The sequence below is a fragment of the Drosophila novamexicana genome, unplaced genomic scaffold, assembly GCF_003285875.2.
Source record: "Drosophila novamexicana strain 15010-1031.04,08,12 unplaced genomic scaffold, DnovRS2.1 tig00000932-arrow-arrow-pilon, whole genome shotgun sequence".
In the NCBI taxonomy this organism is placed as follows: Eukaryota; Metazoa; Arthropoda; class Insecta; order Diptera; family Drosophilidae; genus Drosophila; species Drosophila novamexicana.
This window is the reverse complement of record NW_020824832.1, coordinates 884,509-900,780: the sequence shown is the minus strand read 5'-3', so window position 1 is coordinate 900,780 and position 16,272 is coordinate 884,509. Positions and strand designations below refer to the sequence as shown.

At 37.9% G+C, this 16,272-nt stretch overlaps 1 protein-coding gene across 5 annotated transcripts in view; it reads right to left on the bottom strand.

The window, feature by feature from the left end:
• LOC115765151 (zwei Ig domain protein zig-8) overlaps positions 1 to 16,272 on the bottom strand; it is a 188,084-nt gene that overhangs the window by 34,050 nt on the left and 137,762 nt on the right. For 4 of the 5 annotated variants that reach the window (XM_030708556.1, XM_030708557.1, XM_030708558.1 and 1 more), the window contains one exon: positions 5,680 to 5,848. In XM_030708556.1, coding sequence (XP_030564416.1) covers positions 5,680 to 5,848 — 169 coding nt within the window. Of the gene's footprint in view, positions 1 to 5,667; positions 5,849 to 16,272 lie in introns of all 5 variants that reach the window. The other variant, XM_030708559.1, reaches the window with a different exon arrangement.

Here is a 16,272-nt window from a genome sequence, read left to right as displayed (position 1 = left end):
ATTATTCTTTGCTGAATCAGCTTATTTATTCAACCGATTGGTCTTTCTTATATGACTCAGTTGATATGAATACAGCCATTAATTTTTTTTACATCACCCTAATCTCCCTCTTAGATGTGTGTATTCCTAAGTCAATTCCTTCGACTACTTTTTCAAAACCACCCTGGTTTACTACCAGATTATCACATCTAAAAAATGTAAAATCCAAATATTTTAAAAAGTTTAAAAAGTCTGGTACGTGTACGTGTCTCCTATTAGCTATAAACTCTTTAAAGTCTTCTTACTCTCCTGGGCCGGACAATATTCCTAGTTGTCTACTCAGGGAGTGTAGTTCTTCCCTTCTTTATCCATTGCTAAAGCTTTTGTTGTTTCCCCTGTTCAACATGGATTCGTAAAGAATCGGTCAACTATGACCAATCTGCTTGAGTTTACTTCCTTGGTAAATGATGCTTTCCTTTCGAAAATTCAAACTGATGTCATTTACACTGACTTCAGTAAGGCGTCTGACTCTGTGCACCATGACATTTTACTTTTCAAACTTGACCGAATTGGTTTCCCCCTGTCTCTTTTGCTTTGGATTAACTCTTATTTAAAAGGTAGGACCCAAAGAGTAATGCTGAGGCTGACTACCTCTAAACGGGTTCACGTTACTTCTGGTGTTCCTCAAGGTAGTCATCTTGGACTTTTACTCTTTACTCTTTTTATAAATGATCTCCCCTCTGTTATATCACATGTCCGTGTACTCATGTATGCGGACGATGTCAAACTTTTTCTATCATACACTAATCCCCTACATCATTCTCGTCTACAAGACGATTTGAACGCTATGCAACTATGGTGTTCGGCCAATCAATAGCATCTAAATTGTTCAAAGTGTATGTTTATGACTTTTAATCGTACTACACCTTATCTTGTCAGTTATACAATCGACAATATCCCCTTGCAACGTATACTAACAGTTAATGATCTAGGCGTTCTTTTTGATTCTAAACTCTTCTTCAATCTTCCCATAGATACCACCGTTAGTGACGCGAAAGGTGTACTTGAGTTCATTAAACGATAATCTAAAGAGGTTAACGATCCGTTTATAACGAAACTTCTGAACATCTCTCTTGTTCGCCCTATCCTTGAATACTGCTCTTTCATCTGGTCTCCACAGTATAACAATAGCCAGGATCGTATTGAATCAGAAGCAATTTCTGCTTTTTGCCTTACTAGGTTTAAATTGGGACCCTAATCTTCGGTTGCCATCCTACTCCAGCAGACTGCTTCATCTCAACCTTCCGTCTTTAACCAACCGTAGAACAATTCTCGGTGTTGTCCTTCTACATAAGTTGATTATTGGCGACATAGATTCCCCTTTTCTGCTAGGGCGTCTTCAATTCTCTGTTCCGGCTAGACCAACTAGAAATTATCGCCCCTTATTCCTATCTACGTGCACAACAGACTACGCTATGCACAATCCTTTTCGCGTGCTATGTAAAAATTATAATAGTTTGCATCACGTTTTCTCTACAGAACTGTCTCTACCCATAATAAAATCGTTGCTTTCAGGATACCTTCGGGAAGTCACTGACCACTCCCAGCTATGAGCAGGGGCATAGCTTGCCGGACATGCTGAAAAATTTTCCCCCACCGGGTCGGTGATTTCCCCTTACTTTTCTCTTTGTCCTATCTACTTAACACTCTTCATCTAGCTTACATTGCTTTACTTTATTAACAATCTTCATACTTTCTCTTTTTTCCTATTTATTGTATTTTCTTTATTAATATAGCAAATTAAGATTATTTTTAATTTTACTTGAGAACACTTTTTTCCTACTTACAACCGTCTGCTTAGAGGTAGGCTCTAATAGCGTCACTGACAAAATTAGCTGTGAAAAGGGGCACAGCTGGCCGGACTGGCAAATAAAACACCTCCATCGGTCGGTGATACCATTTAGAAAATTGTATTCTTTAACTAGGCTTTTAGCATATAATTCTATTATCTATTGTATAACCTATTGAATAATGAGGAAGACACTCGGTTTGTCGACCATTAATAAATAAATAAATAAATAAATAAATTAACCTGTCCTTTCAATCTTCAGTCTCACAGTCTGTCAGATATAACACATTACAGAAGTATTGCTAAGCTGCCCGCTATTCCTTTTATTTGAAACAACTAACAGGTCTTAGTCAGGAGTTCCCGACTAGGAGATACCCTGAACCTTCTTCTACCTACACCAAATGCAGCTCGTGCTACGAGCTCGTTAGTTTCAGCAGTAATACAAAAAAAAAAAATGTCCCCCAATAGGAATCGAATTAGTAACAGACCACACCAACAACTAATTTTTCGTGAAAAACATAACTATTTAAAATAGCAGCACATACACATAGCAAAGAATACAATGCAATATCAATTCCAATTGCAATTTCAATATGCATGTATACGCGAGACAAGGAGTGATTAGACTTTTCGAGGTCTTCTTGCATGAATTAGAGTACAAGATGAATGTTAAAGTTGAGCGAAATTGATATTAACGGAAGATTGTTGGTTTAATGGCCTTGACAATGTGTCTGTCTGTACTTATATGTATTTATCCTGCTACAAGCGGTTTTTCGCGATTTTTCCATAATTGCGAATGGAATTTTCCATCAGACAGGGTAAATACAGCTTGAATTTAAGTTTCATAGCTCTCAAGGTTTTGGCTGTATGTTCATCACCAACCAGTCAGTCAGTTAGTCAGTCAGTCAGTTAGTAGTCAGTCATTTCCATTGGTCTGTCGAAACAATGAATCTTTACATAGAAATGATGAATGATTTCAGTGCATAGCGAGCCTGTTTGTTGTTAATCACCGACACATATGCATGTACTTACGTTAATATTTGCCCGAGTTTTTAATTCGCCTAGACGCGGCCAAACGCCCGTTCAAGCCGTTATTCATCGTTTGAGTGTCTTTATACCCTGAGCCCATTAAAAATCGGTAAAAGGGGCATATCCGAGCTAAGCATATCCGACCCCATAAGGGATATATATTTTTGATTAGTATCAACAGCCGAGTCGATTTAGCCGTGTCCGTCTATCTGTTTCTATGCGAACTATTCTCTCAGTATATCAAATACCTGCCATAGGAACTATCGCTCGAAAATGAGGTTCTTGTATGAAAAACTTTTTGTTTTTCAAGATATCTTATGCATTCTAGGCATTAACTATTTTACCTGGGATTCTTAGAGACGAGCAAAGTATTATAAGCTTCATCAAAAGGTTCGGTGCAAGGTATTAAGTCTTCGGCGTGTCGAAGATAGCCCTTATTTCTCGTTTTTATTTATTATTGCTGTAGTTGGAGGGTTCAGGGTATCCCCTAACCCGTAACTCCAGAGAAGAGCCTCGTACTTGTTTTTAAATGGCGCCACTAATTTAGTTTACAGTGCGCTTGTATTTTAAATACGGAGATCTTTTTTATAGGTTTTTTCTTCAGATAAAAACCAATTGTAATTTTTCGTAAAAATAAGCAACGGAAGTGATACTGCAAGAGTTGATTCAGTGTGTGTAAGCTGACCTGAAAGCAATAGAGTTGACTTGGAGCCCGAAAGGGCTATGGATTATTTGGATGTGAATAAATGACCTAAATGACCTTCTCGCTTCCTTGAGCCAATCTTAAGCACCTTAGCGATGCTGCAGTCGTCAGCCGCTCGTTGCTTAAATTCCACGTTTTAGAAATCCGCATCTATAGGCAGTTTCTGTGTTTGTTGCCACTGGCATTGGACGACCGTCATCAGTTCGGGCTGCGAGTGATCTCGCTATAGGGGAGACTCCCTCATGTCTATTATATTTAAGTCCAGGCTTTATACCTGGACAGAGGAGCGTCCGAGTTATACCAGCCATTTTCGCTCTATTATTGATTTTGTAATTTACCTGGCTATAATTAAGTGCCCAGATCTATCGAACGATCATTTTCCATCAGTCTACTTATCTGCTTCGCCAAGGCGTGGTTACTCTCTTCAGCCGTTACAGAGCACAACGCCTGACAATGTGCTGAAAAATCGCAATTTTTCGAGAAGATAGTGCCATTCACGGACTTGCTCCCGCCGCTCTGCCGCCTTTTCGTAAGTCAACTCCCGGAAGATGAAATTGTCGAAATGCATCATCTGGATTGTGGTGGAACACGAAGTGCGAAAGCAAATTAAGAGGTTAAAGTCGTGCAAGGCGTCTGGGAAAGACGCTGTCGGTGAGAAGCTGACAAAGGCACACCCTGACGCAGTGGTGTTACAGATGTGGTTGCTTTTCGATGTGTTCCTTGATGTTGGCTAATTTTTGGCTCTATGGAGCGCACGATTTTGTCGTCACAAAAGATAAGGCCCCACACAGCCCGAAAACCTATGTACATGCTTAACAGCGGACTGTATTCGTTGAACAGGTTCATCGTGTTGTAAATTTTAGGGTACTAGCGGCACTGCTTTAAGGCTGGTATTTCGATATGAAGCTCAGGAAATCTAACTCCGAAATGCGCCCCATTCTAGCTGGTGTCCCTCTTGAGAATGCCCTTGTGAAAAGCGTTGGTTCCAGTGTCAGAAATGAAACATTGTTCACTGTCTTTCTTAAAATATTCTATGGCAGATGCTAAAAATTTAAGGTTGAGACAAGACAAAGACAAGCCACATGCTTGCGGCAGCTATACTAGAAGCTAGATGTCAAATTTTGTCACTCCAGCTCTGGGCCTTAAACCTTTTGTCGATTGCATGGAAACGGGACAAGTTATCGATGACAGGAAACAAACTCGTACTGTGCGGACACTAGGCTTACATTTAAAATCTCAAGCTTATAGAATCTAAGATTCTTGCGTTCATGCATACGGATAGACAGGCAGACATGGCTAGATCGACTCGACTATTGATGCTGATGATATATTTGCCTGTTACGTACATTTGTACATAACCATTATACCCTTTTTACCCATTTTCAATGGGCTTATGAAAACAAATAAAAAACAAGTAAGAGGTTCTAGTCGGGAGCTCCCGACTAGGGGATACCCTGTTCTTCCAACATATATATATTCTATTTTCGAAGCTATATGTCAAGTTTGGTGACTCTAGCTCTTATTATTTACCAAAATTGCCCAAAAAACAGGATATCGATATCGATTTTTATCGATTGCTTGGAAACGGAGTAAGTTATCGATTATCGGGAACAAACTCGATCTGCGCGGGAACTAGGAGCATCTACATCTAAAATTTCTCTAGCTAGTCTCTAGCTCTTATAGGTTCTGAGATCCTTGCGTTCATACATACGGACGGACGGACGGACGGACAGACGGACGGACAGACAGACGGACATGGCTAGATCGACTCGGCTATTGCTGCTGATCAAGAATATATATACTTTATGGGGTCGGAGATGCTTCCCATTTTTAATGGGTTCAGGGTATAAAAAAAATATTTGGCCTACATTTTAAAAAGGATTTCAGTGTTTCTGTGCAAATGTTTGTAACAATCAAAAGAAAATATCTTCAATCCCATTTACTAGATTAAGCTGTTATTGGACTTTGAGCGAGTATTACGAATTGGTTTGCAGCCGACTGACATATTCACATTTGTTATTTTTCGTGCTATAGTAAATTCTTAATTCAGAATGTTCAACAATATTACTAAAGAAAGAAGAGCGTGGAAACAAAAGTTGTTGCATACCGTGCTACTCACCATCGACGATGTGCACCCGCACCGACGTCGGATTGGCGTTCGATGGTGTACATGTATAAAGCCCAGAATCTTGTTGGATGGCCTTTTGCACTAACAGCCGGCTGGTGGTCAACACACCTTTTTCGGTGACCAATGATATGCCACCTCGCGGTGAATCAAAATTTATAACCTGAAATGAAAAACACATTGGTTTCAGATGGATGATATGAACATGTAGCTTAGAAGATGTAACTGGGAAGAGGCTATCTTTTTAGGTGGTCTCAAACGGAATTTATAATAAAGCTCAAATTTGAAGTAGGAAACTGGTGTAGTAAAGGTTAACTACATTTGAAATAAAAACAAGTAAGAGGTTCTAGTCGGGAGCTTCCGACTAGGAAATACCCTGAACCCTCTTTGAGGTAATAAAGATAAATTTAAAAAAAAGTTCCCTTAGCAGGGTTCGAACTCGCAACTGACCGATTTACATGCTGATGACTTTACTCAACAGCCACACTAGCCAAAAAAAAAATAAATAGTTTCCCCGGTAGGGCTCGAGCTGGCGACAGACCGTAACACTTGCTGTGCCTCTACTCAACAGCCACACTAATAATTAAGTGTTATTGAGAAAAAAAAAGAGTTTAAATAGCAGCAAAGAAAACAATACAATCGCAATTGCAATGCTGTTGGTATATTTAATTTGAAGCAGACGCGCATGAATGTTTGTGTGTACATGTATAGAAAAATTCTTGGATTTTGCACCCTATCCAATTGCGCAGTAAGACAAAACTTTGGATTTTTCTTAACCGATCTTCATGAAATTTTCTACAGCATATCTTATTGTATTCTCAAAAAGTCAAGTGCATTAAAATTATGGCTTGAATTGGTGGGCAATACAAGTTGGGTTATATTTGATTTATAGCTCTGGGCTGGTAACGGGGAGGTGGCGATAAATATAAAATGAAAGATACTTGATATCTATATAATATTTTTAAAGCAACATATCAAGTTTGGTGAAACAAGATATCGATATCGATTTTTATCGATTGCTTGGAAACAAATTCAATCTGCTCAGGCACTCGGAGGACACATCTAAAACTTCAAGTCTCTAGCTCTTATAGGTTCTAATATCCTTGCATTCATACATATGGACAGACAGACAGACGGACATGGCTAGATCGACTCGGCTATTGATGCTGATCAAGAATATATATACTATATGGGGTCTGACTATTACATACATTTACATTTTGCACAAATACAATATACCCTTATACTCATTTTTAATGGGTTCAGGGTATAAAAATAGTCCTCTCGGTAAGGTTGGTCGCAACTGACCGCATTACTTGTCACCATGTCTACTCAACAGCCACATCAATTTTTGAATCTTAATGAGAAAATCCGATTAAAATAGCAGCACAGAAAACAATACAATCACAATTGCAATGCTGTTGGTAGAATTCAAAGAAGACGCGTGTGTGTACATTATATACGCGTGTAGAATGTATTATAAAAAAAGGTAGTATAATAAAAAATATTATTTAAATGCTTGGATACAATTTTGGTAACATACTTAAATTTTCTTGTTCATTTTCAATTTCAAGTTGAACTGGGGGTTGTGCAGGTTGCTGATCAACAACATTTAGTTTCTTAATAAATATTCGTTTGGGTATATTTTTAAACTTATATGCTATATACAAAATTATGATTAGTATTATAATTTCTAAGCCTTCAATATATTCTGTAAATTGTTGTAAGTTGAATGCTAGTAGTTCTAGTAGTTTAGATTCTTCTCTTTCTTTGTTTACTATTTCTATTATTCCTTGGTTGACTGCTTCAATTACATGGTTGAGTTCGTTTATTTGAATACTATTTTAAGCTATTAAATTCATTTTTTCTTCAAGTTCTTCTTTTTCGTTGTTATCTATAGTTCCAAATAAGTATTTGTATGTTGTTCCTACAAAATTAAGTAGTCCTCTTTTACTTCTTTTTACTATTCGGAAACCGTTTATTTCTCGTAGCAACTTTTCTGTTTTTATATTCTGTCTTTATGTTGTTTGTCTGTAACATTAGTTTGTCATATGTGTCTTCTGTCTTTGTTAAATTTATTGTGAGACAATGGTGCTCATAATTATATGGCATGTCTATCATGCCTATTTTAAAGAGTAAGTATCCATTTTTTGATTGATATCCATAAACTGGTTATTACTTCCTGGTGTATAGCTAACATCATTAGTGCCAGAAAAAGTTATTGGTACTGTTTTGGAATTTCGTCCTCCTGTAAATATTTGCTCTTATTTAATTTTTTTTGTTTTTGATAATTCGTTTTATACTGCTTAATTTTTCGACCTCTGTTAGTCTCTTCAAAATATTCTTCGTCAATTTGTTCTATTTTCCCAGTGGGTTTGTAAAGGTATTGTAATTTACCGTGAATTATGGGCGCTTTCCTAAACTTAGTATTTATTTTTTAAATCATTTCGGTTTTTATTAAGATTATTTATTCTTGTCTCTTTTATATTCGGGGTATTATAATTAGGTGTACCTGGGTAAATGAAAATGTCAGCTGTAGTTTTGCCAGTAGTGTTATGTTTTAGCTTATGATTATAAGTATATAAAATTACACCAATTTTCATGAGTCTATTTTCTTCGTCAACGTCAGTATTTAAAATACGTTTTTTTTCATTAATTGTCTTATGTAGTTTACAGCCGCTACACCATTTTTATACCCTGAACCCTTTAAAAATGGGTAAAAATGGTATATTGTATTTGTGCAAAATGTAAATGTATGTAACAGGCAGAAGAGAGCATCTCCGACCCCATAAGGTATATATATTCTTGATCAGCATCAATAGCCGAGTCGATCTAGCCATGTCCGTCTGTCTGTCCGTCCGTCCGTCTGTCCGTCCGTCTGTATGAACGCAGGGATCTTAGAACCTATAAGAGCCCTGAAATTTTAGATGTAGGTCCTCCTAGTGCCTGCGCAGATTGAGTTTGTTTCCGATAATCGATAACTTAATCCGTTTCCAAGCAATCGATAAAAATCTATATTGAAATCCTGTTTTTTGGGCAATTTTTGTAAATAATAAGAGCTAGCTTCACCAAACTTGACATATAGCTTCGAGAATAGTATATATATTTGCATTTGGTGTTGGAAGAAGAGGGTTCAGGGACTCCCCTAGTCGGGAGCTCCCGACTGGAACCTCTTGCATGTTACTTGTGGTTATTTGAATTTTAAATTTTTCCTTATTCAAACATTCTTTCAGTGCTAGATTCATAGAAGCACTGTCCCTATCTGTCTTCAGAGTTGAAGGTTTTCCTATACTGTTAATTATTTGAAAACGTTTTCTTTTAACTTCTGTCCGATCCTTGCCGTTAAATTCAATTACATTTGCAAATTTTGAATATAAATCCAAACATGCTAAAAAGCTGTGTTTTTTATTGAATAAATATCTACTACTTAAGTGTCTCTACAGTTTTCTACTTCTGGTGTATTTTAAATTTACATGATGTGTTCCTGTGATTGATCTTGGCTAAATTTACATGATGTGTTCCTGTGATCAATCTTGACTAGATTACAAGCTTCGCATTCATTAATTATGCTTTGGAATAAATTTTGATAGTATAGGTAATAGTATGTTCCTTTAAAAAGTCTGACCATCTTTTCGATACCTGGATGTAAAAGTTTCTTGTGATTGCTAACTATTATTTCTTTAAATTCTGCATAGCTCCTAATGTCTTTCAGTTTAATATTTGTTCATAATATTCGATTTATAATTTCTTTAAATGCTTGCTGTATAATTTCAAAATCTGAGTCGTATTCAATATATAATACGCTTGAATTGTTGCAAAAATGTTTTATCAATATCTGTTTAGCTTTTTCAATGTTTAGGTTTAAGTATTCGATTTTTATCTTTAATTTTTTAAAATATGGTTCAACTTCTACCTTTTCAGCATTACTTCTAATCATTTCTATTTGTCTTCTAAAATATTTATGTGCTGTAGCTTGTGTGTTAATATCTTGTTCGCCTTGCATATTTTCTTCAATTTTGATTCGTGATAAGGCATTTGGCTTGTTATCTTGCGATAACACAGCTCCTATTGCAAAATTACTTACGTCGGTTGTTACCTGAAACTTCTTAGCCTGACATCTGGACATGTTAATATTGGGTCGTTTATAATAAATCATTTTAATTTTTCAAATGCTTTATTATATTCATCATTTTTAATATCAATTTTGCTGTTTTCTATAATAAAAGAGTCATGGGGCTTGCAATTTTTTCAAAATTTGGAATGAACTTTCGATAATAACCACATAAACCTCGAAATGATTTAATTTGTTTTGGTGTTCGTAAATCACGAAGAACAACCTTTGGAATGTTGCTGGTGCATTTTTAAGTCCAAATGGCATTTGAGTATACTCGTAATTTCCGTCTTTGGTAGAAACCGCTGTTTTATTGATTGATTTCTGAACCATTTCAATCTGATGGAAACCTTTTGCTAAATCTATTGTTGTCAAATATTAGCATCTTCCTAATTTTCCCAAAATCTCTTAACATCATTACATTAATTGTTATGTCGTTCAATCCTGTGTAATCGACAACTAATCTAAATTTTGCTTTTCCTGAGGCGTCTGCCTTTTTTTTACTATCGATAAGGGACTACAATATGGCAATTGGCTATGCAGAATAATACCTTGGGTTACCATATCTTTAATTTGCTTTTCGACTTCTTGTTCAAAAGCGAAAAGGTACCGTATGGTTTGCTGTAAATTGGATTTTTATGGTGTGTATTAACACTGCTCGTGAAGGTCAAATTCTTACCTTCTCGATATTGAATGTAACTGAAATTTTTTAGTAATTTTTCAGTCCAGTGTTATTTCATTACCTATTGCGTAATTGATTTCTTGTGTATAACTTTCTGGTTTTAAATATGCTTCGAAGTTTTTTTTTTTCGAATTTGGATCCCAAACTAATTTCTTATGCTTGAACGATTTCTCGCTAATTATTATACTGTCTTTAATAAATTTCTGCCTAAAAGTATATCATAGTAAGATGAAAATTTATATATGTAAAATACCTGGTCTTGCCTGAAGAGTTTATAAGGTGCAGTGGATACATATTGGTTTAGTTTTGACAATCCTGTTGCTTAGTTTGTTTAATATAGAATTGGTTGTTCGGAGGGTGTTGTGAAAAATTGTGGCTTTGATTACCTTTAGACATTTAATTTGGGGTAAATTGAGGTTTAGTATTTCGTGTAGCATTGTTAGTATTTTGTTTTTTTTTTTATTATTGTTATTATAATTATTTTCCTCATAGTAGTCCTCCATTTGTGCTACTTGTTTTATTTTCGAAATAGTAGATATGTCGTATCTTGCGAGTGACATAAAGAGTCTACCTGGTAGTTTTTTATTTATTAAGTTTTTTACGGTATTATTCATAGCGTTGGTGTACAATCTGGAATTATCTAAATTCCCTTCTAATTCTAATCTGTCCGTTATAATTATTATCTTAGCCTCTACCTCACTACAAAACTTGCGTAAATTACCTTGATAATTGGTATTATATAACCTACGCAGTAGACTTCCACGGGTGTTTGCGTCTTGTATTCGGTGATTAAAGCCTCCCTGAGCTGTTGCCAGTTGTTGATTTGCAGCATTCTACCTTCCGGATATCTGGAGCTTCATCGCCCCGAATGTGATGCATTGTTGTCGTTAATTGTGAGTAGAGAACAGTTGAAGCAGGTAATCCATCCTTCTGATGAATGGACCAAGGGTTATAGGATATCCCTCAAAGGCTGGCACGTTCCCTGTTTGTTGAAGCAATTTGTTTAAATATTGGTCGTTTAATTTATTCATTGCTGGAAGTGCAGCAGCATGAGAACCTGCTAGTTGCTCCATTTTTTAATAATTTTATGTATATAGTTTATGTTTCATGAAATTCACTGTGTTAGAACGACCGAAGTGGATTAATACGTTGCTTGAATTGTTCAGACGCGTTAAGTTCTTTTGCGGATAGCGAATTTCAGAATTGAAATATGTTCGATTTAGTTTTAATACTGTGCACAATTACACTTATTGATCAGAGAAGGCACGAGTTGTATGGATAAGCCTCTCTTTAATTGATCGTATCACTCACAAACTTTAATTTATTTCGTTTCACAAACTATCCTTCCGGCTGCGACACTAATAAGTTTGAAAATAAAAAGGGTTTATTTCACGAGAGTGAATTTTTATCAGTTGTTATTTTAAATATCTGGGTTAAGACTGAAGAACAAATTGGCTTACGATATATTGAAAGCTAAATAATTATTGAAGTACGTGACTTTTCGCAAAGGGACAGCAGATGCAGCTTGTCTATGCTAGTGGCTTTCTGTTGGTCAGTTTTTATACCCTGAAACCATTTAAAATGGGTATAAGGGTATATTGTATTTGTGCAAAATCCAAATGTATGTAATAGGCAGAAGTAAGCTTCTCCGACCCCATTAAGTATATATATTCTTGATCAGCATCAATAGCCGAGTCGATCTAGCCATGTCCGTCTGTCTGTCTGTCCGTCCGTCCGTCCGTCCGTCCGTCCGTACGTATGAACGCAAGGATGAAATTTTAGATGTAGATGTCCAAGCAATCGATAAAAATCTATATCGATATCCTATTTTTGGGCAATTTTGGTAAATAATAAGAGCTAGAGTCACCAAACTTGACATATAGCTTCTAAAATAGAATATATATATGCATTTGATGTTGGAAGAAGAGGGTTCAGGGTATCCCCTAGTCGGGAGCTCCCGACTAGAACCTCTTACTTGTTGTTTATAAATTATTGTTGACATTATTTGAGCTTGTCTGCAGAAGGCATTCTACTCTTATGATTTTCGCTGCTGTTAGCATTATTTGAATTCGCCTGCAGAGGGCATGCTACTGTTATGATTATTCAATGTGTAACTTAAAGAAATTTAAATTGTAATTTAAAGAAATTATAAAGGTAAATATTTGCATCGACTTAAAAATACATATTTTCTACGGAGCCAACCTCAGTACAACATTCATATGTCAACACAAATTTGGGATAGGTCATGATCAGCTCTAGAAAACTAACAAAATTAATTTCTTGCCAGCTAAAGCCAGGGCAGTGAATAACAAAACATGTATACATACATATATTGATGTACTTATGCATGCACAATTCACACATACAAAGGTTCTTGCCCGCCATTGGCTGTGACCTTTTTAAGAACTTTTCTCGAGCATACACTGTCCAAAAACAAAAGTGAAATCAATCTATGTGTGCTATTTTCTTAACAAGTTATTTCACAAGAAGCGCCTTGAGTAAAAATGATTTAATTCTTAAATTTTCCTGTAAAATTAATCGTTCGTATCTAGGTTGAAGCAAAAGTACTACGCGTCGATCGTAAGTTTAAAACTTTTCGCTCAATGTACTTCGAAAACAAAGCGACGCAAAGTACCATCGACCAGCTTTGCTGAATGCAGGGTGGAGACTAACTTCGTTGCTCGGTCAGCATCAGCAAGCCGCGACTTCGGCATTCGAACAGCCAGCCGGCTGGCAAGTCGTGCTAAATCGTAAAAGCCAGCTTAGGAAACAAGGCTAGAAATTTTAAGTTGCATGCAAATGTATGGGCGTTACTCATCTTAGTGTTTATATTGTCTTTGGTTACACCATGCAATGCAGCTTATGAATAAAAGTGGTTCAAAGTTCTGTTGTTGTGAATGTGTCATTTTATTTTTTATGGGGTCGGACTTACATATATTTCCACAAATAAATTATACCCTTTTACCCGTTTTCAATGAGTTCAGCTTATAATAACAGAAACAAATGCTCTCTATAGATTTTAATTGAATGAAAGGGACATAGTAAATATTGAGCTTGCTCCAGAGATCTTAATAAGCTTTTTGTTTTCCATAGTTTAATTCTTGAGCCCAGATTTATTTACATGTATTTTATCTCTGACCACGGTTCAAGAATGTACCATATTCTTCTAATTTACAATCAAATCTTTTGCTACAATAAATTTCATACATTCCACAACCCACAGCGTACAACATTTCATTTCACATCCAAATATTAGTAATTTATAATTATTGATTATTGGCGTATTTGACTTCTTTTTTTTTTATACCGTAAACTTGCAGCCCATATCGAAATCCAGTGGCAAGGATCACTTTATTAATAAGGACCTTGTTTCGGAGTGAGAGTTTATTGTAGTGGTATAGTAGCCAGCTCCAACGCCTGATTTTCCTTTTTATGCTGTTGGTTATCTCGTGACATGTTTCTCGATTGTAAGTCGACAGTTACCTCAAGGTATTTATGGTCACGCACCTGCTCTAAGAGCTTGCCATGGAGAAAAAGTCCGGGGCAGTAGCATATTTCTCAGGGTTCCCCTACAAGCCCAGTTCTCGAAGCGCTTGAGGTACCCCTGCAAGATGTCAGTTGCTTCATAAACTTTTGGCAAAGATTGCCGTTTCATCTGCAAACGTGGCCTCCAGTAGTTCCTGCCGACTGATAAGAACCATATCGTTTGCCGTCGGCATGTCGTGTGTGAAGAGACTATTGAGTGTGGGACTCAAAACGCTATCTTGTGGGACGCCGCTCTCATGCGTGTGGTGCGAGCGGCTATGTCATCCTGTACCACTTCGAATTTCCTATCGTTTCCTGAACGATAATGATGTTTAAGAGCTGCGGGCTAAATTTATCTTTGTGAGGCATACCGTCGAAGGCTTGTTGGATGTCGAGGTATGCTGCCACCACATACTCCTTCCTGTAAAAGCCGTCCAAGACAAAGCTTGCGACTCGATGGAGCTGCTCCGAGCTACCGTGCTTGAATCGAAACCCAAACTGGAACTTCGGGATTGTACTTTTATCTTCGGTGTATCCAGAATCATTTTCGGATTCACCTTTCCAGAATCTTGCCGAAGGCAGGCAGGAGGCTGATAGGGCGCTAAGATTCTTGCTGGTTAGGTTGTGCAGCATAATGATTTGCGCCTTCTTCCAGGCCACAGAAAAGTGTCCTAGCCGTAGAGCTGCATTAAAAATGGCAACGAGGAAAAGCACCACCTTGTATGGTAGCAGTTTGATTGTATGGTTGTCCAATCGATCTTAACTTCATGGAAGGTGATTGGTGATACGGAAAGGGACACTTCGAGTGGCGCCCCCAGAGTTTGCGCAACTTGCTGTATTCTGCCATGCGATGCGGTCTCAAACGGCTTGAAACGCTCCTCCAGGTTACAGGCGAAGGCTTCGGCTCTGTCCATTGGCGATCTAGCCCACGTGCCATCGCGATGTCGGATGGGTAACTTTGGCGTAGCTTGCCCTTTGTATCGCTTGGTAAGTTTCCACAGCGTCAAATTGGTGCTCTCGTCTGTCGTTGCTTCCTCCAGCACGGTGTCTGTGGTTTTTCTTTTTATAATGGTCAACTCCTTCTTGACCTTATTGGCGATACGGCAATAGACCCTATCGATTCTGGGGTCCTGGGTGCAGACGTACTCCCTTCTTAGTCGCTTTTTTAAGCAAAGCAGGCCTTCAACGCTGGGGGAAGCGACCTTGTGTGTTGGTTTGTAAGCGAACGGTGCACTTGTGGTGGCGCAGCGATGGCAGCCACAGCATGTACTTGTAGTGTACCAAGTCCTATTTTACAAGGATCGCAGCACCTTATCTGGCCCGACCCTTTGGGTGATCTTTGCGCGGCGCTGGTGGCAATCGCCCATAAATTTGGGCTGGATAAGAAGGGCCGCGTGGAGGAACTGCGAAGGCGGCTATGTGAAGGATGACGATCACTCGTGAAGCGTGGGCTCGTCTCACCGAGATGAAGGCGCAGTACACCATAACTTAAGGGCCGTCATTCTGAAACCGTCATTCGGCACCATAACTGAAGTCTAGCCCATCGTATTTTCACAAGCGCAGGCATTGTTCCCGACATCCGAGTGGAAGAAGCCAGCCGAGCTATAGTGATCGACTCCGAGGTCAGGCGGACGCCCATCGATGTCAATAGTGTTGCCTAAGTTACCAGGCCTTATCACCGATCCGAATATCTTAAATTTTTGGAGGACCTCGAGTAGCTGGTTAGCACTAATGGTATCGCAGTCAATCGTATGCTTAGGGCGCTGAGCGAGATATTCTTCGTCAGGGCTGCTCGGTACCACATACTTAACGACTTTGGATCTGAATACAAGCTACCACCAGATGGTCTTGGTCAAGCAAGACCGTGAGAAGACATATACTTCTGTAAACAGCGGCAAGTACGAATTCTGTCAGTTAGTACTCGTTTTGAAAATTACTGGTAGCATCTTTTAAAAGGGCAATTGATGAAGCCCTGAGGGAAGAAATAGGCATATGTGTTATACGTTGACAACGTAATCATTTTTTCAGAAAATTAACAAGGCCATATTAGATTGGATTGGGTTTTAAGCAGCTTAATCGGGCCAAGGTGAAGGTATCCAGGAAAAAAAAAACAATTTTGTAGGACCAGCGTAGAATATTTGGGATAAATTGACACTAGAGCTGGGGCGGATGCTTCTGCATCCAGGACAGGTGCAAATCTTTTACAAAACAAGAGCATTGAAAAACAAGTAAGAGGATCTAGTCGGGAGCTACCGACTAGGTAATACCC